The sequence below is a fragment of the Homarus americanus genome, unplaced genomic scaffold (assembly GCF_018991925.1).
Source record: "Homarus americanus isolate GMGI-L3 unplaced genomic scaffold, GMGI_Hamer_2.0 scaffold45562, whole genome shotgun sequence".
Lineage (NCBI taxonomy): Eukaryota > Metazoa > Arthropoda > Malacostraca > Decapoda > Nephropidae > Homarus > Homarus americanus.
This window is the reverse complement of record NW_024744839.1, coordinates 2352576-2372508: the sequence shown is the minus strand read 5'-3', so window position 1 is coordinate 2372508 and position 19933 is coordinate 2352576. Positions and strand designations below refer to the sequence as shown.

The 19933-nt window shown below is 37.4% G+C and overlaps 1 protein-coding gene across 1 annotated transcript; it reads right to left on the bottom strand.

The window, feature by feature from the left end:
- Positions 1–2839: 2839 nt before the first annotated feature.
- Positions 2840–19563, bottom strand: LOC121878220 (oocyte zinc finger protein XlCOF6-like). The gene is made up of 11 exons (XM_042384304.1): positions 19213–19563; positions 18084–18207; positions 17682–17807; positions 13583–13654; positions 13136–13272; positions 11962–12042; positions 10957–11156; positions 9027–9224; positions 8494–8661; positions 5473–5646; positions 2840–3499 (listed from the first exon to the last, which is right to left on the bottom strand). Exons 1-11 carry the CDS (start codon positions 19345–19347, stop codon positions 2959–2961), a joined length of 1956 nt encoding a protein of 651 aa, XP_042240238.1. The 5' UTR covers positions 19348–19563; the 3' UTR covers positions 2840–2958.
- Positions 19564–19933: the final 370 nt, after the last annotated feature.

Sequence of the window (19933 nt, the reverse complement as noted above, 5' to 3'; positions counted from 1 at the left end):
GAATTAAGTGAGCTTAATGGCCTTGAACAGTACTTCAAGAGGTGTAAATCCCGATATCTGTGTGAATAAGAAGACAAAGTGACCTCTTAAAAGAGCAACTACTCTAGCTGAAAATTATCATTTGCTTCTTTTACTTCCTTTCTTTTATCCTCTTCACTTCTGATCGGCTCGTTAGCCGCTTGGACAATCGTACACATCTGTTGAGCACTGTGGGCAAGTACTGAGCATGCACCGGCTCCTGAATGTACCTGAATCTGCTCCAGTGTTGGTCAAGTCTGGTCTTGAAAGAGCTCACACTCGGTGCCATCACAACACTTTCTGGCAGATTGTTCTAAGAGTTCACAACTCTCACTCCGAAAAAGTTTGCCCTCACATTTTTCTGGACTTGCGGCTTCTTCAACCTTGAGCTGTGACCCGTTGTGGGGTGAGCGTCCGCCAGCTCCAGGTAAGGACACTCGACTGAGTACTGCCCCTTGAGATGCTTATACACCTCAATTAGGTCACCCCTGGCCCGTCTGTAGTATAAGCTAGGCAAGTTCAAATGCTCCAATCTCTCAGGGTAGTTGAGGTGCCGAAATGCAGGCACCAGTCTGGTGGCCCTCCTTTGAACATTTTCAATCAACTGACAGTCCCTAGTATATCTAGGGGACCAGACTGGGTGACAGTACTCTAGATGGGGAAGCACTTCACTCTTGAAGATCGTTACAAGGGACGGACCGTCTAGATGTCTGAACGACCTTCTTATAAGACCTAATAATTGATTTGCCTTATTTACCTTCTTCTCATAATGGCCCGAGAACTTCAGCTCATTGTCAACATACACACCTAGGTCCTTCTCACATTCAGTCTCAAATAGTGCAGTTTCTTCATCCTGTTAGGACATATGATACGCTTCCTTATCGTTGGTACGCCCCAGGTGCATCTTCTTACACTTCGTGACATTGAATCTCAGCAGCCATTTCTTCGACCATTCTTGGAGCTCACAAAGATCCTTCTACAACTCTTCACAGGCTGCTTGGTTCTTGATTTCCCGAAATAAGTTAGCGTCATCTGCAAACATTTGTATGGAGGAGTGTACAGAGTCAGGCATGTCATTTATGAAACAAACAAACAACAGTAGGCCCAATACACTACCCTGTGGTATCCCACTTGTGACAGGTACAGATGATGATTTCGTGCCCTTAACCACATAATATTGGAAAGAAAAATTCAGTCCCAGCCAGTCTCGTCTGTTTTAAAATTCAGGATGGTAGACAAATGTTTGGGAGTCAGAGCAATTCTGCTAACAGTGGCAAATCAATGATTAGTTCTGGAGCAAAATTTAGTAGCCCACATCACTAAGAGTAGTAGTTATTTCTGTAAGTGCTACTATTGTAAGAAGTCTGGTCACCTGATTGCAGTGTGTCCTAAGAGACAGCAAAACCAGCAGAATAGAGATAGACAAGCCTGGCTGGCTGGCTGGTTTGTGAGGGTGTGTTTCAAGTGTGGTACAGTTGATCTGAACTCCGGATACATTCTTATGGAGATAAGTGGTGTATAGTTTTGTACTGTTCAAGTGTATGGTAAGAGTTTAGGTAACTGTAATTTAGGCTGTGGTTGTCTATATTTCATTTGTTTCTTTATTTGTCTTTTGTATATATGTTCTTTAATTTTATTATATTAATAAGTTATGCAGTATATGATTCCTCCTCAATACGATACCTATATTTTGAGTTAATCTGAGACTTATTGTTAAGAGCCTGGTGGAGATAATATAGCAGTCATTAGTGCTTACCTTGCTTGGTGTTGTGACCACTAGTGGCAGGGGTTTGATCTCCATACTGACACTATCAAGCCTCACCTCTTACTTGACTAGAGGCAAATTCTTGATAAATTTGGCACTGCACCCCTGAATACAGGGTATTACATATCAATTCACTGTGAATGCTAATTTTATTGATAAAGTAACATACAGTATGTATGCAGGTGAAACAGCGAAGGAGTAACTGAAAGATGATAAAAGTCATAAAACTAAATGGATTCAGAGAAACAACTGCTGGGGAATAAAGAAATGGTGCAACAATCTCAAAGAGTCAAACAAAATTATTCAACAACTTTTATATTTGTATAAGACTTCTATTACACCAAATAATCCACATATAATATACAGCTATAAGTAAATTAATTACAGTAAATAAATATTGTATGAGAATAGGGAAAAAAACTTCTACAGACAAGTCATACAATGGCTTAACACTAACATGACTGAGTTTGCTACCACAACATACAGTAGTTCAATAATGACATACATTTTTACCTGGTAATTATCAAATCTCTCAGAGATTTGTTGTGTTAGTACTGTATTTACTCATCAAGTTTTGTTAAAATTCAGTGGATAATTGGATTCCATACAAGCTACTGTACAGGATAATAAATACTGAGTTACCAAGTTAATCTACAAAGAAAACAAAAAGAATACCTGTACCTTATACCTCAAAGAATCACCACAGTTTAAACATTACTTTTATCCTCTTCGCCACTGATCGACTTGTTAGCCGCTTGGGCGATCGGTCACGTCTCTTTTCATTTATATTCTTCACCAAAAGATCGGCTCGCTAGCCGCCCGGGCGATCGGTCACGTCTCTGTCACGCACTGTTGGCAAATACTGGGCATGCACCGGCTCCTGAATGTACCTGAACCCGCTCCAGTGTTGGTCAAGTCTTCTCTTTGAAAGAGCTCACTCGGTGCCGTCACAACACTCTCTGGTAGATTGTTCCAAGAGTTTACAACCCTCACTCCGAAAAAGTTTGCCCTCACGGTTTTCTGGACTTGCGGCTTCTTCAATCTTGAGCTGTGACCCCTTGTGGGGCGAGCGTCCGCCAGCTCCAAGTAAGGACACTCAACTGAGTAGTGCCCCCTGAGATGCTTATACACCTCAACTAGGTCCCCCCTTGCCCGTTATACTGTATAATTTACAGTTATGTATGATACAGAGCCCAAGTAACTGTCTGAAATGAAGAAGAGCCAGCTCTATATTCTTCTTTTTCACAACCTTCTTGATGTGGTAAATTTGGACTCACACGAGACTCTTCCAGTGGACGTAAAGTGATTAATGGATCACTATTACTGCTTGATGAGGCACTTACTGGTACAGAAACAGATGCAGGTGCACTTAATGGTAACGAATGCGATGCTGAGTGACTATTAGATTCAGAAATAAAGGACATGTCTGGTCCAACAAATAATGATGAATCCGTGTTCGTGTTTGTACCATGGCGTGCATTGGAAATTCCAGGAAATGTAAAGGTATAACTTGGCGCTTCACTGGTTAGTACTGTTGATCCATTCCCCAATGATAGTGCATTTGCACTTTTCTCCCCAGCTGATGGACGTCGCTGATGAACTCGCAGATGCTTTCGCAGGTTTCCAGACTCACAAAATCCTCGACCACAAAACTGACACTCAAATGGCCTTTCTCCTGTGTGAAGTCGCTCATGAATCTTCTTTTTCCCTCGATCCCTATTTCAATAGAAAAACAAACATGGTAAAGAACAATTAGAGCACACACACAGTTATGACAGAATTTGATATACGTAGTACTGCATATGACATTTAAAATATTCTGCATGTATTAAATCATTTCAAAACTCATTAAATAATACTAATTACTCGAATTTTAACATTCTGAATCCAGATCTTTAACCAGCATGTAAAAGAGTACTTTTTTTTTTTGGTTAAACTTTGAACTAAATCTATGAGCAATAAGACATTGGTCATTTAAAACTTGTGGGTACAATATATATATATATATATATATATATATATATATATATATATATATATATATATATATATATATATATATATATATATATATATATATATATATATATATATATATATATATATATATACATACATACATACATACATACATACATACATACATACATACATACATACATACATACATACACACATACACACATACATACATATATATATATATATATATATATATATATATATATATATATATATATATATATATATATATATATATATATATATATATATATATATATATATACACAGGTGTATACTCCTGTACAGTGGTCCATCGGTTAACGAGCGCCTCGGTTAACGAGTTACCTTCCATAAGATTCTTGGCTTCAGTTAACGAGCAATCCCTCGATTCGCGAATTTCTTACGAGCCGACCTCCACATGTTTTAGCTTGCATTTGGCGGTCCACCAGCTGTAGTATTAGTCCGCCAATACAGTAATTGGTTCTAGGGCTAAAATTCCTTACCCTTTTAGTAAATATCAAGAAGTTTATACTATTCAATAATTTTAAAAGTTTAATATTAAATTTTTTAGTCATTTTAACAATTATTGAACATAATTGAAGGTAATGAAACTAGTTTGTGGCACGCCATCCAGCCTGCCAACACAGCATACAGGCGTCAGTCTTTTTGTCTTTTCAGTGGAGGTAACATCTTGCTTGAGACTCTTCAACTAAATGCTTTTTTTCTGTGTTTACAAGCAAATTATTGGTCATTTTGAAGTTTATTTTACATATTGACAATATATAATGCAGTGCAGTGTTGATTTAAAGAAAATAATCTTGAATTACACCAAGAGAACTAAAATTTTATGGGTGAAATGGCGCCATGGGGTGACTTCTCTTCCACCCCAATGCCTTCGCTTCTCCCTTCTCCACCCCCATTCTAATTCCCATCATCATCATCATCCAGGAGCCTTCTACATACACACCTCAAAGTAAGTGTACCTTTCTACCTTTTTTGTTGAATTTAGGCAATTTTCGGTGAGCTGGAACCAATTACCCAAAAACCCATTGAAACAATGGTTTCGGCTAACGAGTTTTTCGGTTAACGAGCAACCTTCTAGAACGGATTGTGCTCGTTAACCGAGGGACCACTGTATATATATTTGGTAAATAATCTCACAACTACAGCATTCTCCCTCCTCGTGCCCATACTGAGTAGTTACAGTACCAGTAGTATCATGCTTCAGTGCACCGACAGACAGGTTTGTGGTAGCAAGTGTCTGTTGTGCGTGGCATATTTGCTGAAGATGTTGAAATGTGAACAATGTGCAAGCATGAAACTTTGTTTCAAAGTTGGCCAAGCAGATACAGAAACACACAGAATGCTCATAACAGTCTACAGAAATGATGCTGTGACTAGATGATGAAAGGGAAGTGCGCTGACATGACTGAAGACATTGAATCCAACATGACCCACTGTCTGAGGGCAAATAAAAAAGAGGACTACCAGAAAAAGTGTGTACCGGGTATGTGCAGAAAGGAGTAATTTGAAGGAGAGAAATGATGTTTGTAGTGATTAACATATAATTAAAAAAAAAAAAATACTGTCTGTAATTCCATCATTCAGAGAACTTTTGATCAACCCTCATAACTCTCAGGATACATACTTGTACTTAATAATAATACAGAACTACTGGTACATACCTAAAGCTTTTTTCACAGTAAGAACATTTGTAGGGTCTTGTGTCAGTGTGCATGTGTTCATGTTTTCTGAGAACCTCTCTCCGAAGAAATTCTTTTTTGCAGTACTGACACTTGTGAGGCTTTTCTCCTGAGTGTTTTCGACGATGCATAGCAAGCTGGCCTTGTCTTGAATAACTGAAAAAAAAAACATGGGACACACAATAATAATAATAATAATACAAGTAATAATAATAATAATAATAATAATAATAATAATAATAATAATAAAGCACCAGTTATTCTACATAATTCACTAACACTCGAAACACTACAAAGTCAAAGACTTGAGAAAAAAATACTGTACTGTACTACAATAAATGATCACAAAAAGCAACAGTTCAACTTCTATCCTTTATATGCACTTAAGTTTTAATACCCCCTAAACCCTGTAATTCTCCATCACTGTACCCTGTTCAGGACCAGGAGCTTTCAAAAAAAGAAAGGTTTTAAGTTGTTTCTTAAAGGCCTCCACAGAAGTCACCTGTTTCATGGATGCAGACAACTGATTGTACAATCTGGGTGCTGTAAAAGAAAAAGATTGGGCAGCAAAACAACATTCCTGTACTGCTCTAGACTCCTCAACGCATGAAGGATCATCACTAATATGCAAAATCACTTCAGAATGCGCAATCAGCGGCATTAGTCGGTTTGCCAAATACTTAGGTTCACCGAACATAGTGCCTTAAAAGCCATTAGACAGAGTTTGAACTTTGTCCTAGCTTTAATTGGAAGTCAGTGTAATTCAATAAAAAATGGGGTAGTGGGAGTCCTTGGTGGGAGAGCAGAAATAAGCCTGATATAGACTGTAAACAGAAGTGGTCCAAAAACTGATACCTGTGGGACTCCAAACTGCTAAAGGACTGGGTCTAAAATGATTCCACCAACCATCACATATTGAGATCGCTTTGAAAAATAAGACTCAACCAGTGAGAGTGCATTCTCACGGACACCAAATGACCAAAGATCCTGCAGCAACAGATGATGATCCACTGTGTCAGTAACTACTTCCAACTGCCTGAATACTTGTTGATGAGAGGCAGCTTCGTAGTTACATTTAAAAAGCTTATGAGTTAAATTTGCTAAACCCCAAATGGTCTTTTCTCCATTTATTTAGAAGAATAAACTATTCACAGTCAACAAGGATATCACCGTAATTAACAATATAAGCTGTGAGTGTCATGGATAGATGGAAGCTTATCTGGGATAGTTTGTAGGTCAACGTCTATCCTTTGTGAGAGATGAGTCTATACTGGCCAGAGAGCCAGCTCTAAAGGAGCTGACATAGCATCTTTAGAGACGCGATTTGAGAGTGGAAAATTACTGATCACATGGTGAATGTATGACGCTCATTGCTCATGTTAAATTACATCGGTGATAGAGTTATATAATACGAATGTATTTACCACATATTTATATAAGTACAGGTAACTCGAGTTTGATTTAAGCGCTTTTGGAATAACACGATTGATCAATTAATACCAAAAGCTAATTTACGTGAATCTATTTTTTTAAATAATGCGCTCAAGACACTTTAAATTTGCAGTGCGAATTCGCCTGGCAGTGGAGTCGCTTGTGATGCCTGGTAAGGTGCTTGTAAGTTATTTCCATAAAGTCGCAGTCATATCAACATCAACAATTTTAATATTAGTATTAATAATAATAATTATTATAATAATGTAATAATAAAGATTATTACTACTAATGATGATGATAATAAAGTATTCTGTACAACAACTGTGACCACGTCCAGCAAGCTTCCCGCGTATCACTTTCTCAGTTCACATCAGCACTACTTTTTCTCTGTGCTCTCATTTGCATTGTGTGTTTATCACGTACCTTTTTAGTGTTAAACGCTGTTTTCCCCATTGAGCATGTCTGGAAAATGTCCATCTGCCTCCTCTGGGGCGCCTAAAGCTAAAAAGGCACAAAAAACAATCGCAATGGAAGTGAAATTAAATGTGATCACCCGCCTTCAGAGAGGAGAGCGTGTGTCGGAGGTTGGCCGCGTGCTTGGTTTAAGTGAGAGCACTGTTTGTACCCTGTGCGATATATGATGGTTTCCCTAACCTATACCATTTACATGTATTTTTATGGAAAAATTATGTTTAATTTATGCGTTTTTCAATTAAGAGGTGATTTTCAAGAACGTAACCCCCGTGTAAGACAAGTGGTGGGTTTATTACTTGTCTGTTCAACAGAGGCTAATACATGTCAAAAGCTGCAGAGAGATCCAACAAGACCAGGAAGGAGAACTTTCCTGTGCAAGTGTTTATAAGCAAATCATTATGAATTTTACTTCAGGCAGTTTCAGTTAAATGATGCTTCCTAGGCTGACTGGACCAGAGGGATCACTCCATTTCCCTCTTAACAGAGGAAGTAACTGATCCAGCATAGCACGCTCTGTGATCTTTGATAAGAATGAGAGATTGGAGACCGGACAATAATTTGACATATTTTCAGTATCAAGACCAGGTTTCTTAAAAAGTACAGTAGATGTAATTGAGTCTGTTTCTCAGATCGCTTATATGCAGACTTCATAACAATAAGAGCATTAGAGAATAATGAAGTAAATTAGTGTATGTATAAGTATTTGCAGAAACTAAAAATAAAACCAAACTGACACAAGTATTATGGTATATTACAAGCTTTCCTTGGACACATGTTCATGATATTATCCACTTTATGGAATTACACATTTTATGGAAGTCTCCATGTCCCAAACTTTTTGGCTGACAAATACTGTACTGTATACAGAAAGGCATTGTTTGTCTGAATAGTGTATCTTGCCCCTAAATATGTTATGGCTCTCTGACAACAGGCAGGCATTGCCAGGGGGTGATTTTGCAGTATGGATAGCACAGTCTATTCATTCATGACATACTGGTCATGAAAGGACAAAAGACCAACAATCATTGAGATACAATGAAAGAAACTAGCAATGCACCATATTATATCTTATTTTCTAAAACAAATATTACTAACCTTATTCCGCACATATCACACACAAAAGGCTTTTCCCCTGTATGAATTCTTCTATGTTCTTCCATGTTGCCTCTCTGGGAGAAAGACTTTCCACAAAACTCACAAGAAAAGGGACGATTACCAGTGTGTAATCGCAAATGACTTTCCAGATTAGCTTTTTGTGTAAATCTGAAAAAAGTAACGTTTCTTTCATGTGATGTTTTATCCCATAGACTGCAGTCATGTCTTGTCATAGGCATGTCAAGGCTGCAAACAATGAAACCAAGCAAATAATCATCATTACAAGGGAGGACAGAAAAGAATACTGTTCTGTAGAGTATACTTTATAATGTGGGATACAATACTTTACATAATACGTGAATGTTTTACTCCCTAGAAATGCATTCATTTACTTGAAAAATTCTCTCTCGCTTTTTTTAAGGGAGTGGCGATTTTTACACATTATATTCAATTAAATTTAAAACACTTCCATACTGGACATAAAAAAGATTTGCAATGAACAAAGTATAATGTAAAAAATATGAAAGCCTCACCTTTTACCACACACCTCACAACAATGTGTATATCGTTCTTCACTGGGTTGGTGAGTCTTCTTGTGGTTGTATAACCCAGCCTTGCTCTTGAACTTTTTGTCACATTCATCACAAGAAAATGGACGAGTATTGGTATGGACGAGCATGTGTCTTGTCCACAAGTAATGAGCGGGATATAACTTCTTGCACTTTGGGCATCTACAACATACACAAATACAGTATATTTTTAGTTTTAATATAAAACAGAAAACTTATAATGTGTCCAAATTGGTTGATGAGATATAGCTGGAGGTATTGCTTACAGACCTTGACACTATGGAAGACTCATGGTTGTGTTGTGAGTTCATGAAATCAATGACAATGGTGACACTTCCACCTATACTTGTGAAATAGTTTAGGCCACTGTGTTGGTGCACTTTGGGTATCATATTTTGTGCTTTTGGTAAATGAAGCTGTTAGATGCATTCTTAATAATGATAATAATATTTATTTAGTAAAATTATCTTACAGGATTAAAATTCGATATGCATGTATATAAACTTTGCAGGTATGCAGTTCAGCATGAATATAGACAGTGTAGGTAAACAGTGCAGGTAGGCTGTGGAAATGTACAGTTTCCTAAGTGCCAAGACAGTGTAGGTAAACAATAATGGTACCATAAACAGGAAGGTAATTTCAGCAAGGACAGCTGACAAAGCTGTCAGATGCTTATTTCCAGGAGGGTCCTAACATACAGGTATTCCTCGATTTATGATAGGGTCATACAATATAAATAAATTAGATAATTATCAATTAGATTTACTATTGAGATGTAATAGATACAGGTGTATATTAGTAAGATAACATTTACCTGAGTTGGTTAAGGAGACTACATAATAAATTATAGATATCAGCTGGGGTAGAGAGTGGTGGAATTATTGAGATAAAGCTGCAGATTGTTTTTACCCCTACAAGGTTTTCCTTCCTAGTTTACAGTATGAAAGGAATAAGGGATAGTGGATACAAGAGCTTTGTATGTGACAGTTGGAATAATAAATTTATCCTGTGATAGGCACTGAAGGGAAAAGCCAAAGAAAGAAAGAAAGAAAGAAGGGGAATTGTATACTAGTGCCTGTACAGGTGTTCCTCTACATATGAATATTCAACTTATAACTTTCAGAGATATGAGCAAACATGTTCACAAGTCTAATTGACTGTTCAAACCGCAAGTCGTCAGTACAGCTATTACATAGAAGATGGCGGTGGCTGTTGAGCATTACCCAGCATCACTGCCGCCATCAATAGTTTTTAGTGTTGTTTACAAACATAACTGACCCTCAACATGACTCAAAAGCATAAGAGTGGTGACAGTGGTGTTGTTAGTACAACAGTAAGAAGCAACGCACTATGACGATGGAAAGAAAGGTGGACATATTTAAGCGTTGTGAAAGAGGTGAAAAAAAGATCAACATAAAGCGTGCTTTTGGGATGAATCGCTCAAAGAGCTGGAACAAAAGTAAATGACAAGGAGTACAGTATTTAATGTGAGCAAGATTCTTTGTCAATGCAGTCAATGATTATCAGAAAGAGCAGAGGTGTAGTGAATGAAGAGATGGAGAAGATTTTGGGAGTGTGGTTGAAAGACTAGTCAACATCACATCCATGTAAGCCTTATCCTAATACAGTACAGTACTTTTGTCAATGTGTTCAGTATCTACACGAATAAAGTCGGACCTACGAACAAGCTTCAGGAATGTAAATCGATTGCAAATAGATTGGTACCTGTACTGTATACAGTAGTTATAGAAATATTGGCAGTCTATTGGGGTACTACACAGGATGCAGCTTGGGAAGCTAGTAATCTCCTTTAAGTGTAATCCTACCACTACAAACAGGATACCCCTTGTAAGTTTTCATAAAACCTACTTTTGAATGTTTTCATAGGCCCTACCCTTGTAAGGAGTCCTGATGTTTTCTGCGCTGATGGTTATTCATTGAAGTAATTTTAGCAAATGTCTGAGGACACTGAGGGCACATGAAGCGAGGCTCTGGAAGCTGGTGGACATCAAGAGAGTGGGATGTTAACTCTTCAAGAAGGTAAAAATCGGCTTTGCAGATGCAGCATCTTACGGCACTCTTGAAAGTGTCCCCCTGTTAATTGATAAACGATAAATCAGTTGTTAGTAATTACCTGTACACTTGAATTTTTCTCTAACTAAATCAGTCTCCTCTAAGATGCAAAACTTGACTAACTAAATGTCTGAAGTATTCAGTCATTAAGAAAAGTTGTTGACTTGTCCATGCAGAGGCAGCTAATAGACCATTTATGGTCACTTCTTTTTTTTTGGGGGGTGGGGGGGGGACATGTAGTTACCAATAACAGTGTACAGTTTGACTGACTACAACATGTCGTAAATTTTTTTTTTTACAAACCAGTCTCATCTTTTGAATCAAACTTTAACAGCAATTCCTTGCATTTTCCAAGTGATATGCCCTATTTATAGATGTCAGAAATGCAACCAGCCTGTTAAATGAGCAGTAGCAATACCCCTTACGGTAAGAGACCCCAGAAAACCACCACTTTAGATGTTAATTTGGAGGTGATAAGGTATATTGACGCTGGCAAAAAAACAATAACCATTGGCAAAGTTTAGGACTAGCTCATTCGACACTGGTAACTATTGAACAACTGATGTAGAAAATAAAGGCAAGTGAGAAATGTGTGACAAATGTACTGTAGGTGCAACTAGACTGTCTAAGAATAGCAGCGATTTGATGGAAAACACGGAAAGAATGTGAGTGAAATATACTGCTCAACACTGTGGTGACTCAGGAGGTCACATCTTTATTTGAACAGGGTTAGTCATCCATGATCACGAGGGAAAAATCAATACTGTACTCTACACTATACAGTATGTCTTATTACATTGAGTAAAAACACAATTTCCAAACTCACCTTCTTCTCTCTAAAAGAGTGTCCATCAATCTCCTGTTCAAATTCTTCTACAACATAAGTTTCTTTGTTATCATGTTTATCCTTTAAAGAAAAAAATAATAATTACAGAATAAATATCATTTTGGGTGGCTGGTGTCTTTCATATCTGGTATGATTATATTTATATCTGGTCAGAATGCATTTTGTCTTAGATGCCCTGACCATACTACTTGTTCTTAGGTCCTTATGTCAATTTAAGGGGTGAAAGTTCAAACACTACAAGTATGCTAGTTATATTATACTACAGTAAACTGGTGGCAGTTGCTGTTGTGCAGTAACTGGGCTTTTACTGACACAGCATTTTATGCATTTCTTGTCTCAATGTTCGATGTTAATGAATACAAATTATAAGTATGGCTGGAAACAGCTAAGGTAAGTCATAGTCACTTTTATTAAACATCAACTGCCACCCACTGGATAAATTTGCAGTTGAGGGGGATCTGTTTTATTCTTTAATTCTATAACAAACTATGTTCTTCAATCTCATTGCTTATGACACTAAAATGCTACATTTGTAACTAACCAAAACCTAACCAAATTACAGGTTTTTTTTCAAGAATTGGCCTCTTATTTCTATTAACCCTTAAACTACAACTTACATCATGTGATGATAAACACTAGACTGCAACATACATCACATAGCATGCATACATACACTAATTTATGTTCCCAAGCTGTTGGCTGTCTCAACCACCCAACATTGTTAGTTTGTGGTGTGGAAACTGCATTTATGTAAAGAAACCACAGGAAAAAAAGATCCAATATCGTATATTTATTCAGCCCGTTAATACTTGTCTCAACTACAGAGGTCACATACACACAGGGGGTCCTTGTACCACACAAACCAGGTCACAACAATGACCTGGTAAGTTTTCTTGTATAACCTCTCTTCTGGAGCCATCCCATACATGTACATTTGTCTGCATTCATATCTGAAGAGGATGCCAGCAGGCATTGAGTCTGTATAGTTTAAAGTTTATGCCTTTTATTGTGTGTTTGATTTCCAAAGATAAAATTCACAATTCGGTGAATTCAGTACTAAGAAAAGTATTCATTAGAATCAGTCCCTTCACTTTTGTACTGTAACATACCCTCAACTACAGTATAGTATTGTAGAAAAAAAATTTAAACTTACCATCCAAACTTCTTTCACACTATCAATTGTTGAGGGGTTTTTCTTGCTGTCTCCTTTATCATCTTTTTCGCTCATTTTATTCTTCACCAGTGAAAGTGCTTTATTCTTTGACTTCGCTAATCGTTTTCTTGCCAATCCTGTGGAAATATAAAGTTGATACATACAGTGCAGTACACTGAACCTCACCAATTTTATATTTTGGGATAATTTTATATTTTTTGTCCAGACAGTTGTCCTCAATCAATTTTGTATAGTTCTCTTGGCCAAGTTTCCCCAAAATTAATTTTGTCATAAATAAACACCTAAAAGTCAACAAATAATGTATAATATAAAACTAATCAGTCAGAAAGTCAGTCAGTCAACTACTCAGCCAATGAATTGCCTACTACAGGTATATAGAGAACTAGCTGGTGAAGTTAAAGCTGCAAAACACTCAATCATACACACCTCTAGTACCTGCTCCTCCTCCACACAGCCCTTTACTGCTGCGACTTCTACGACCTTTGCTCGTACAGGGACCTGGATGGTGAAAATCAATCTACCGTTGTACCGTACAATGTATTTTAAAATTAAGAAAATTCAGTAAATACACAAATTTCCCTCCAAAATAAATATTTATAATATCTATATAAAGATTTTAAGGTTCATAAATGAAAACTTTTACATCACACCCACACTAACAGAAAAAAATATATACTAAAAAATTATGTAGTGTCAAGACAAACTAGCATTTTCTTCAGTTGAATATAAGAGTGAGGTCACAGAGAACATACTGTACTGTACAGTACATCCATATATATACTGTACAGATATAACTCCATGAACTGAAAGGAAAGACTGTGGTAACTGTCAGGTTGTGACCTTAGATGTAGCAATAATCCTTTCAACCAAAAGTTAAGACCACAGTATAACGTAAGTAGCTGAATACAGGTACAGTGGTCCCTCGGTTAACGAGCACAATCTGTTCTAGAAGGTTGCTCGTTAACCAAAACCATTGTTTCAATGGGTTTTTGGGTAATTGGTTCCAGCTCACCGAAAATTGCCTAAATTCAACAAAAAGGGTAGAAAAGTACACTTACTTTGAGGTGTGTATGTAGAAGGCTCCTGGATGATGATGATGGGAATTAGAATGGGGGTGGAGAAGGGAGAAGAGAAGGCATTGGGGTGGAAGAGAAGTCACCCCATGGCGCCATTTCACCCATGAAATTTTAGTTCTCTTGGTGCAATTCAAGATTATTTTCTTTAAATCAACACTGCACTGCATTATATATTGTCAAAATGTAAAATAAATTTCAAAATGACCAATAATTTGCTTGCAAAAACAGAAAAAAGGCATTTAGTTGAAGAGTCTCAAGCAAGATGTTACCTCCACTGAAAATATACAAAGACTGACGCCTGTATGGTGTGTTGAGAGGCTGGATGGCACGCATAAAACTAGTTTCATTACCTTCAATTATGTTCAATAATTGTTAAAATGAGTAAAAAATTTAATATTAAACTTTTAACATTATTGAATAGTATAAACTTCTTGATATTTGCTAAAATGGTAAGGAATTTAAGCCATAGAACCGATTACTGTATTGGCGGACTAATACTACAGCTGGTGGACCGCCAAATGCAAGCGAAATCATTTTTTTTTTTTTTTTTTTATCCTCTTCGCCACTGATCGGCTTGTTAGCCGCTTGGGCGATCGGTCACGTCTCTTTTCCTTTATATTCTTCACCAAAAGGTCGGCTCGCTAGCCGCCCGGGCGATCGGTCACGTCTCTGTCACGCACTGTTGGCAAATACTGGGCATGCACCGGCTCCTGAATGTACCTGAACCCGCTCCAGTGTTGGTCAAGTCTTCTCTTGAAAGAGCTCACACTCGGTGCCGTCACAACACTTTCTGGTAGATTGTTCCAAGAGTTTACAACCCTCACTCCGAAAAAGTTTGCCCTCACGGTTTTCCGGACTTGCGGCTTCTTCAATCTTGAGCTGTGACCCCTTGTGGGGCGAGCGTCCGCCAGCTCCAAGTAAGGACACTCAACTGAGTAGTGCCCCCTGAGATGCTTATAAACCTCAACTAGGTCCCCCCTTGCCCGTCTGTAGTATAAGCTAGGCAAGTTCAGGCGCTCCAATCTCGCAGGGTAGCTGAGATGCCGAAGTGCAGGCACCAGCTTGGTGGCCCTCCTTTGAACATTTTCAACCAACTGACAGTCCCTAGCATATCTCGGGGACCAGATGGGGTGACAGTACTCCAGATGGGGAAGCACTTCACTCCTGAAGATCGTCACGAGGGACGGACCGTCTAGATATCTGAACGACCTTCTTATAAGACCCAATAATTTATTTGCCTGATTTACCTTCTTCTCACAATGGCCCGAGAACTTCAGCTCATTGTCAACATACACACCTAGGTCCTTCTCACACACAGTCTCAACTAGTACATTTTCTTCATCCCGTTGGGACATATGGTACGCCTCCTTACCGTTGGTACGCCCCAGGTGCATCCTCTTACACTTCGTGACATTGAATCTCAGCAGCCATTCCTTCGACCATTCCTGGAGCCCACAGAGGTCCTTCTGCAGCTCTTCACAGTCCGCTTGGTTCTTAATTTCCCGAAATAACTTGGCGTCATCGGCAAACATTTGTATGGAGGAGTGTACAACGTCAGGCATATCATTTATGAAACAAACAAACAACAGCGGGCCCAATACACTACCCTGCGGTACCCCACTTGTTACAGGTACAGATGACGATTTCGTGCCATTAATCACCACACATTGCTTGCGGTCATGTAGAAAGTCTTCTATCCACGCTAGGACATTTCCCCGAATTCCGTACCCTTCCAGTTTGATTTTCAGCCTTTCGTGGGGTACACTGTCGAAAGCCTTGGCAAAATCTAGGTAAATATTGTCGATATTACCACCCCGTTCTAGAATATGGGTCCAAATATCCAATACCTTGAGCAATTGTGTCAAGCAAGAGCGCCCCGGCATAAAACCGTGTTGGCAATCTTTTACAAGGTTGTTTCGTAGTAGATGTTCCATCGCTGCATCTCTGATAATACTCTCAAGTACTTTACATATTATGCTGGTCAGGCTCACCGGTCTATAGTTGTTCGTGGAGTGCCTATCGCCCTTCTTGAAGATAGGACTCACATAAGCCACTTTCCATTCACTGGGGACCATTTGTTCATCCAGGCATTTACAAAACAGAATCTTCAGGGCTCTGCAAGCTCGTTGCACAGCTCCCTTAGCACTCTAGGATGCACCATGTCAGGTCCAGGACTGGTTGGCTCGTAAGAAACTCGTTAATCGAGGGATTGCTCGTTAACCGAAGTTAAGAATCTTATGGAAGGCAACTCGTTAACCGAAATCTCGTTAACCGAGGCGCTCGTTAACCGAGGGACCACTGTACAGTACTGTAGTTATAAATCTTTATACTAACTCTCTTATGCAAGGGATTATTTATAAATGGCTTCACCCAGGTTGAGAATATTATATCTTTTGAATGGAAATTGATTCTATAATGTTACCGGTATGCAACAGCACACTCTAAAGTTTAAAATGGTGCACAGCCTATTCATCAAATCTTTTTTCATCTTTCAATTTCCCAAACCATTTGAGACTAAGAAGAATTTTACAACATTTTACTTACCTTCTGATATACAGTACACTGCTGAGTAATTTATATCTAAAAATATGACTCAGTAATGAATGTGTACATATTAGGCACTGACAATCAATTAGGATGGGTATACAGAGGGAGGAAATTAGAAGAAAAAAATAAGTTCAGTAACCTGTAAATCGTATGGAGAAAAGTACCGATCCCACAAGATGGTTGGATACATATGTATGAATCAAAATGAGTTGCCCTCATTGTAGGAGTGACAATACTGAAGAGCTGAGCCTGGTTGAGAATGTTAATTATCAATAGTTTCCTATAATGCAAATTGTGTGTAAGGACATGCGAAGGTGTATTGTTGTATGAGTAAATGAGCTCAAGATCCTTTTTAAAAATTATATTTAACTCATATGGGAGGATCCCACATAGGCCATCCATTTCTTTTGCTCATTATGGACACCTCTAGTTGTGAAAGGTATTAGGTAAATTAGGTAGGTAAATACAGTATAGTACAGTATATAGAATTTACCTGTGGAAAAAAAAGTGCTTCAGAAAAATAAGTTGACTAACTTTTGAGGTCAAATACTGTGATCCTGAGTGTCAAGTATTGATAATTATAGATGAAGCCTGATCCCAGGAGTGTTAAGAACCTATGTAGTACAGTATACTGTACATGTACTGGTATATGCTATTTCAGCCCTTTGTATATTTTCAGCAATTCATTGTTACACTTTTTTAATAAACCATTAATTATTACTACCATTATTATTATTATAATTACTATTACTACTACTACAACACACACACACACAAACACATACACTGGCTGTAATATTCTTTCCACTCTTCAAACTGAAGAATAAAACAAATTGAAAGAGAAAGAGGAACGTTAATTAGAAATCTCATACAAAGGGAAATAAAAAAGTTTGTCAACTGACCATAATCCTCATCATTGAGATCATCAGTATATTGAGTGTCAAGCTCCTCAAATTCAACTTTAACACCATGGATAAGTTCATATAACTTATCCTGAGGCAAGTGAACACTGTTGTCTGATGAACTGTCTGAAAATAAATATAAATATGTACAGTAATGCATAAATCCCAATATAATTATGGTGCATAATACATTACTGTACTACTGTACCTGTAAGTACAGCAGAATTATCTTTGAATATCTTTTGTTATCAAGTCAATACTGTATACACTATAAGTTGTATATTGTACAGTATGCAGTATAATTTATGGCTCTTTCTTATACCAAACTGTTGATCTCTCAGGTGGTTAACACATCTCTCATAAATACTGTAAAAAAATAATAATTTACATGTGGGTAAATACCTTTAAGCTGATTGTTAAGTTTAGTTTGTGTGACTTGACTCGTATCAATGAATTCCACCACTTCGTCCAGCTTAGCAACACAAGGACCGCACACATGATGGGGTAACGCATCCCGAGGATTAACCTGAAATTTACTGATCTTTTTACCATGTAAACTCTTAACTTAAATAAGTGAAAAAAGTACAGTACAGTATAAATAAATTTACATACTATGGAAAAACAAGTTAACTGAAAGGTAAAAGTACTGTACTGTACATACTGTACTGTACAGTATAGTATATCCTAAACTGAGAGGCAATACATATAAATTTTGTAATTATATGAAAGCTGGAAATCAAGGCACTTTTCTTAAATGAGCTGGAAGAATATGATGCTCTTGCTGATTCTTGATAAATTACTGTAGTTTGAAGGATGAGGTTATCTTCATAGACACACCTAGTGGACAAGGTCATCTTTACAGATAAAACTAATGAACATTGTTATCTTGATTTGAAAGTCTCACCAAATCATTTTTTTAAAACAAAAACAACAGAAATTTTACTCAAGAAATAGGCATATGTTTGATTGCTGTGGCTTCAGTATACAGTACTATACTGTATACATTATTGTAAACATATATATGCCAACTAGAGATCAAGTGACAATATAGTGTTGGGTGGATGTAGCAGATGAAGGTCTATAATTGATAGGATGAAACCAACAGAAATAAAACAAAACAATAATTGCAGTTTTCATAAGGTAAGGAGTTAATGTTATACTTTCTTCTGTAAAAAAAAATACAATAGTAGGATTTGCAATTTTCGTAATAATAGTGTATAATTAGTCTGATAATACAAACGAAAGTTATTTTCCAGTATAGTTGCATCATCGTCCTTTCCATATATACTTCCAGGAAATTGTTATTTTTTTTTATAAATTAGATTTATTTTAGATAAGATTAACCAACAACATCGGAGTAGATACCTAACGGGTGTGAATGTGTTTAGCTAGTACTGTATGTTCGAGTTATTTTTAAATCCTAATAATGTTTCATCGATCTATAGAGCCATTTACTGACTCCTGACCTGAGCCAACTTTGTTTATGTTGGCAGAAATGTAAACAAACAGAGTGACACAAAAACTTACTCACCGTCACACGAATATATTTCTTAATTATTACTATCAAGTTACGCTCGTTGTAATTGTTTTCCAGTAAATTTATCAAGTCGTTGCTTTCTAGACCACAGAGTCGACAAATATACTCAAAATTTGTTCGAGATCCCATAGTTAATGTTGGTGATGTCTAATTTCTCTGCCACTCGGCATCTACCACTACCAACCTTTCAGTTCTCAGTCGGAGCTTTGGGATGTGTAAAAATTTTATGGTGAAAATGTATATAAGAAAATTATGAAAATTTAGCCCTTGTATAAATATTAAAGACTTAAAAAGAGACGTGTTTAGCACGAAAAACAGTCGATGTGACCTTCAATTCCACGGATAACCAACCCTTCTGAATTATTCGCTCTCAAAATGTCATCTTTAGAATAAGTGCAAAATCATAATGTTCAGCAGTAATATACACCATTAAATACTATAAAAATATGAAAATACAGTTTACTAATTACAAACGAACACATACGACAATGATTATAGGGTGCTACTATAGTATGCGGTCTACCGAGCTGAAGCTACTTTAGTATGCGGTCTACCGAGCTGGAGCTACTTTTGTATGCGGTCTACCGAGCTGGAGCTACTATAGTATGCGATTTACCAAGCTGGAGCTATTATAGTATGCAGTCCACCGAGCCGGAGCTACTATAGTATGCGGTCTACCGAGCCAGAGTTGGTCTACCAGGATATTTACACTGTA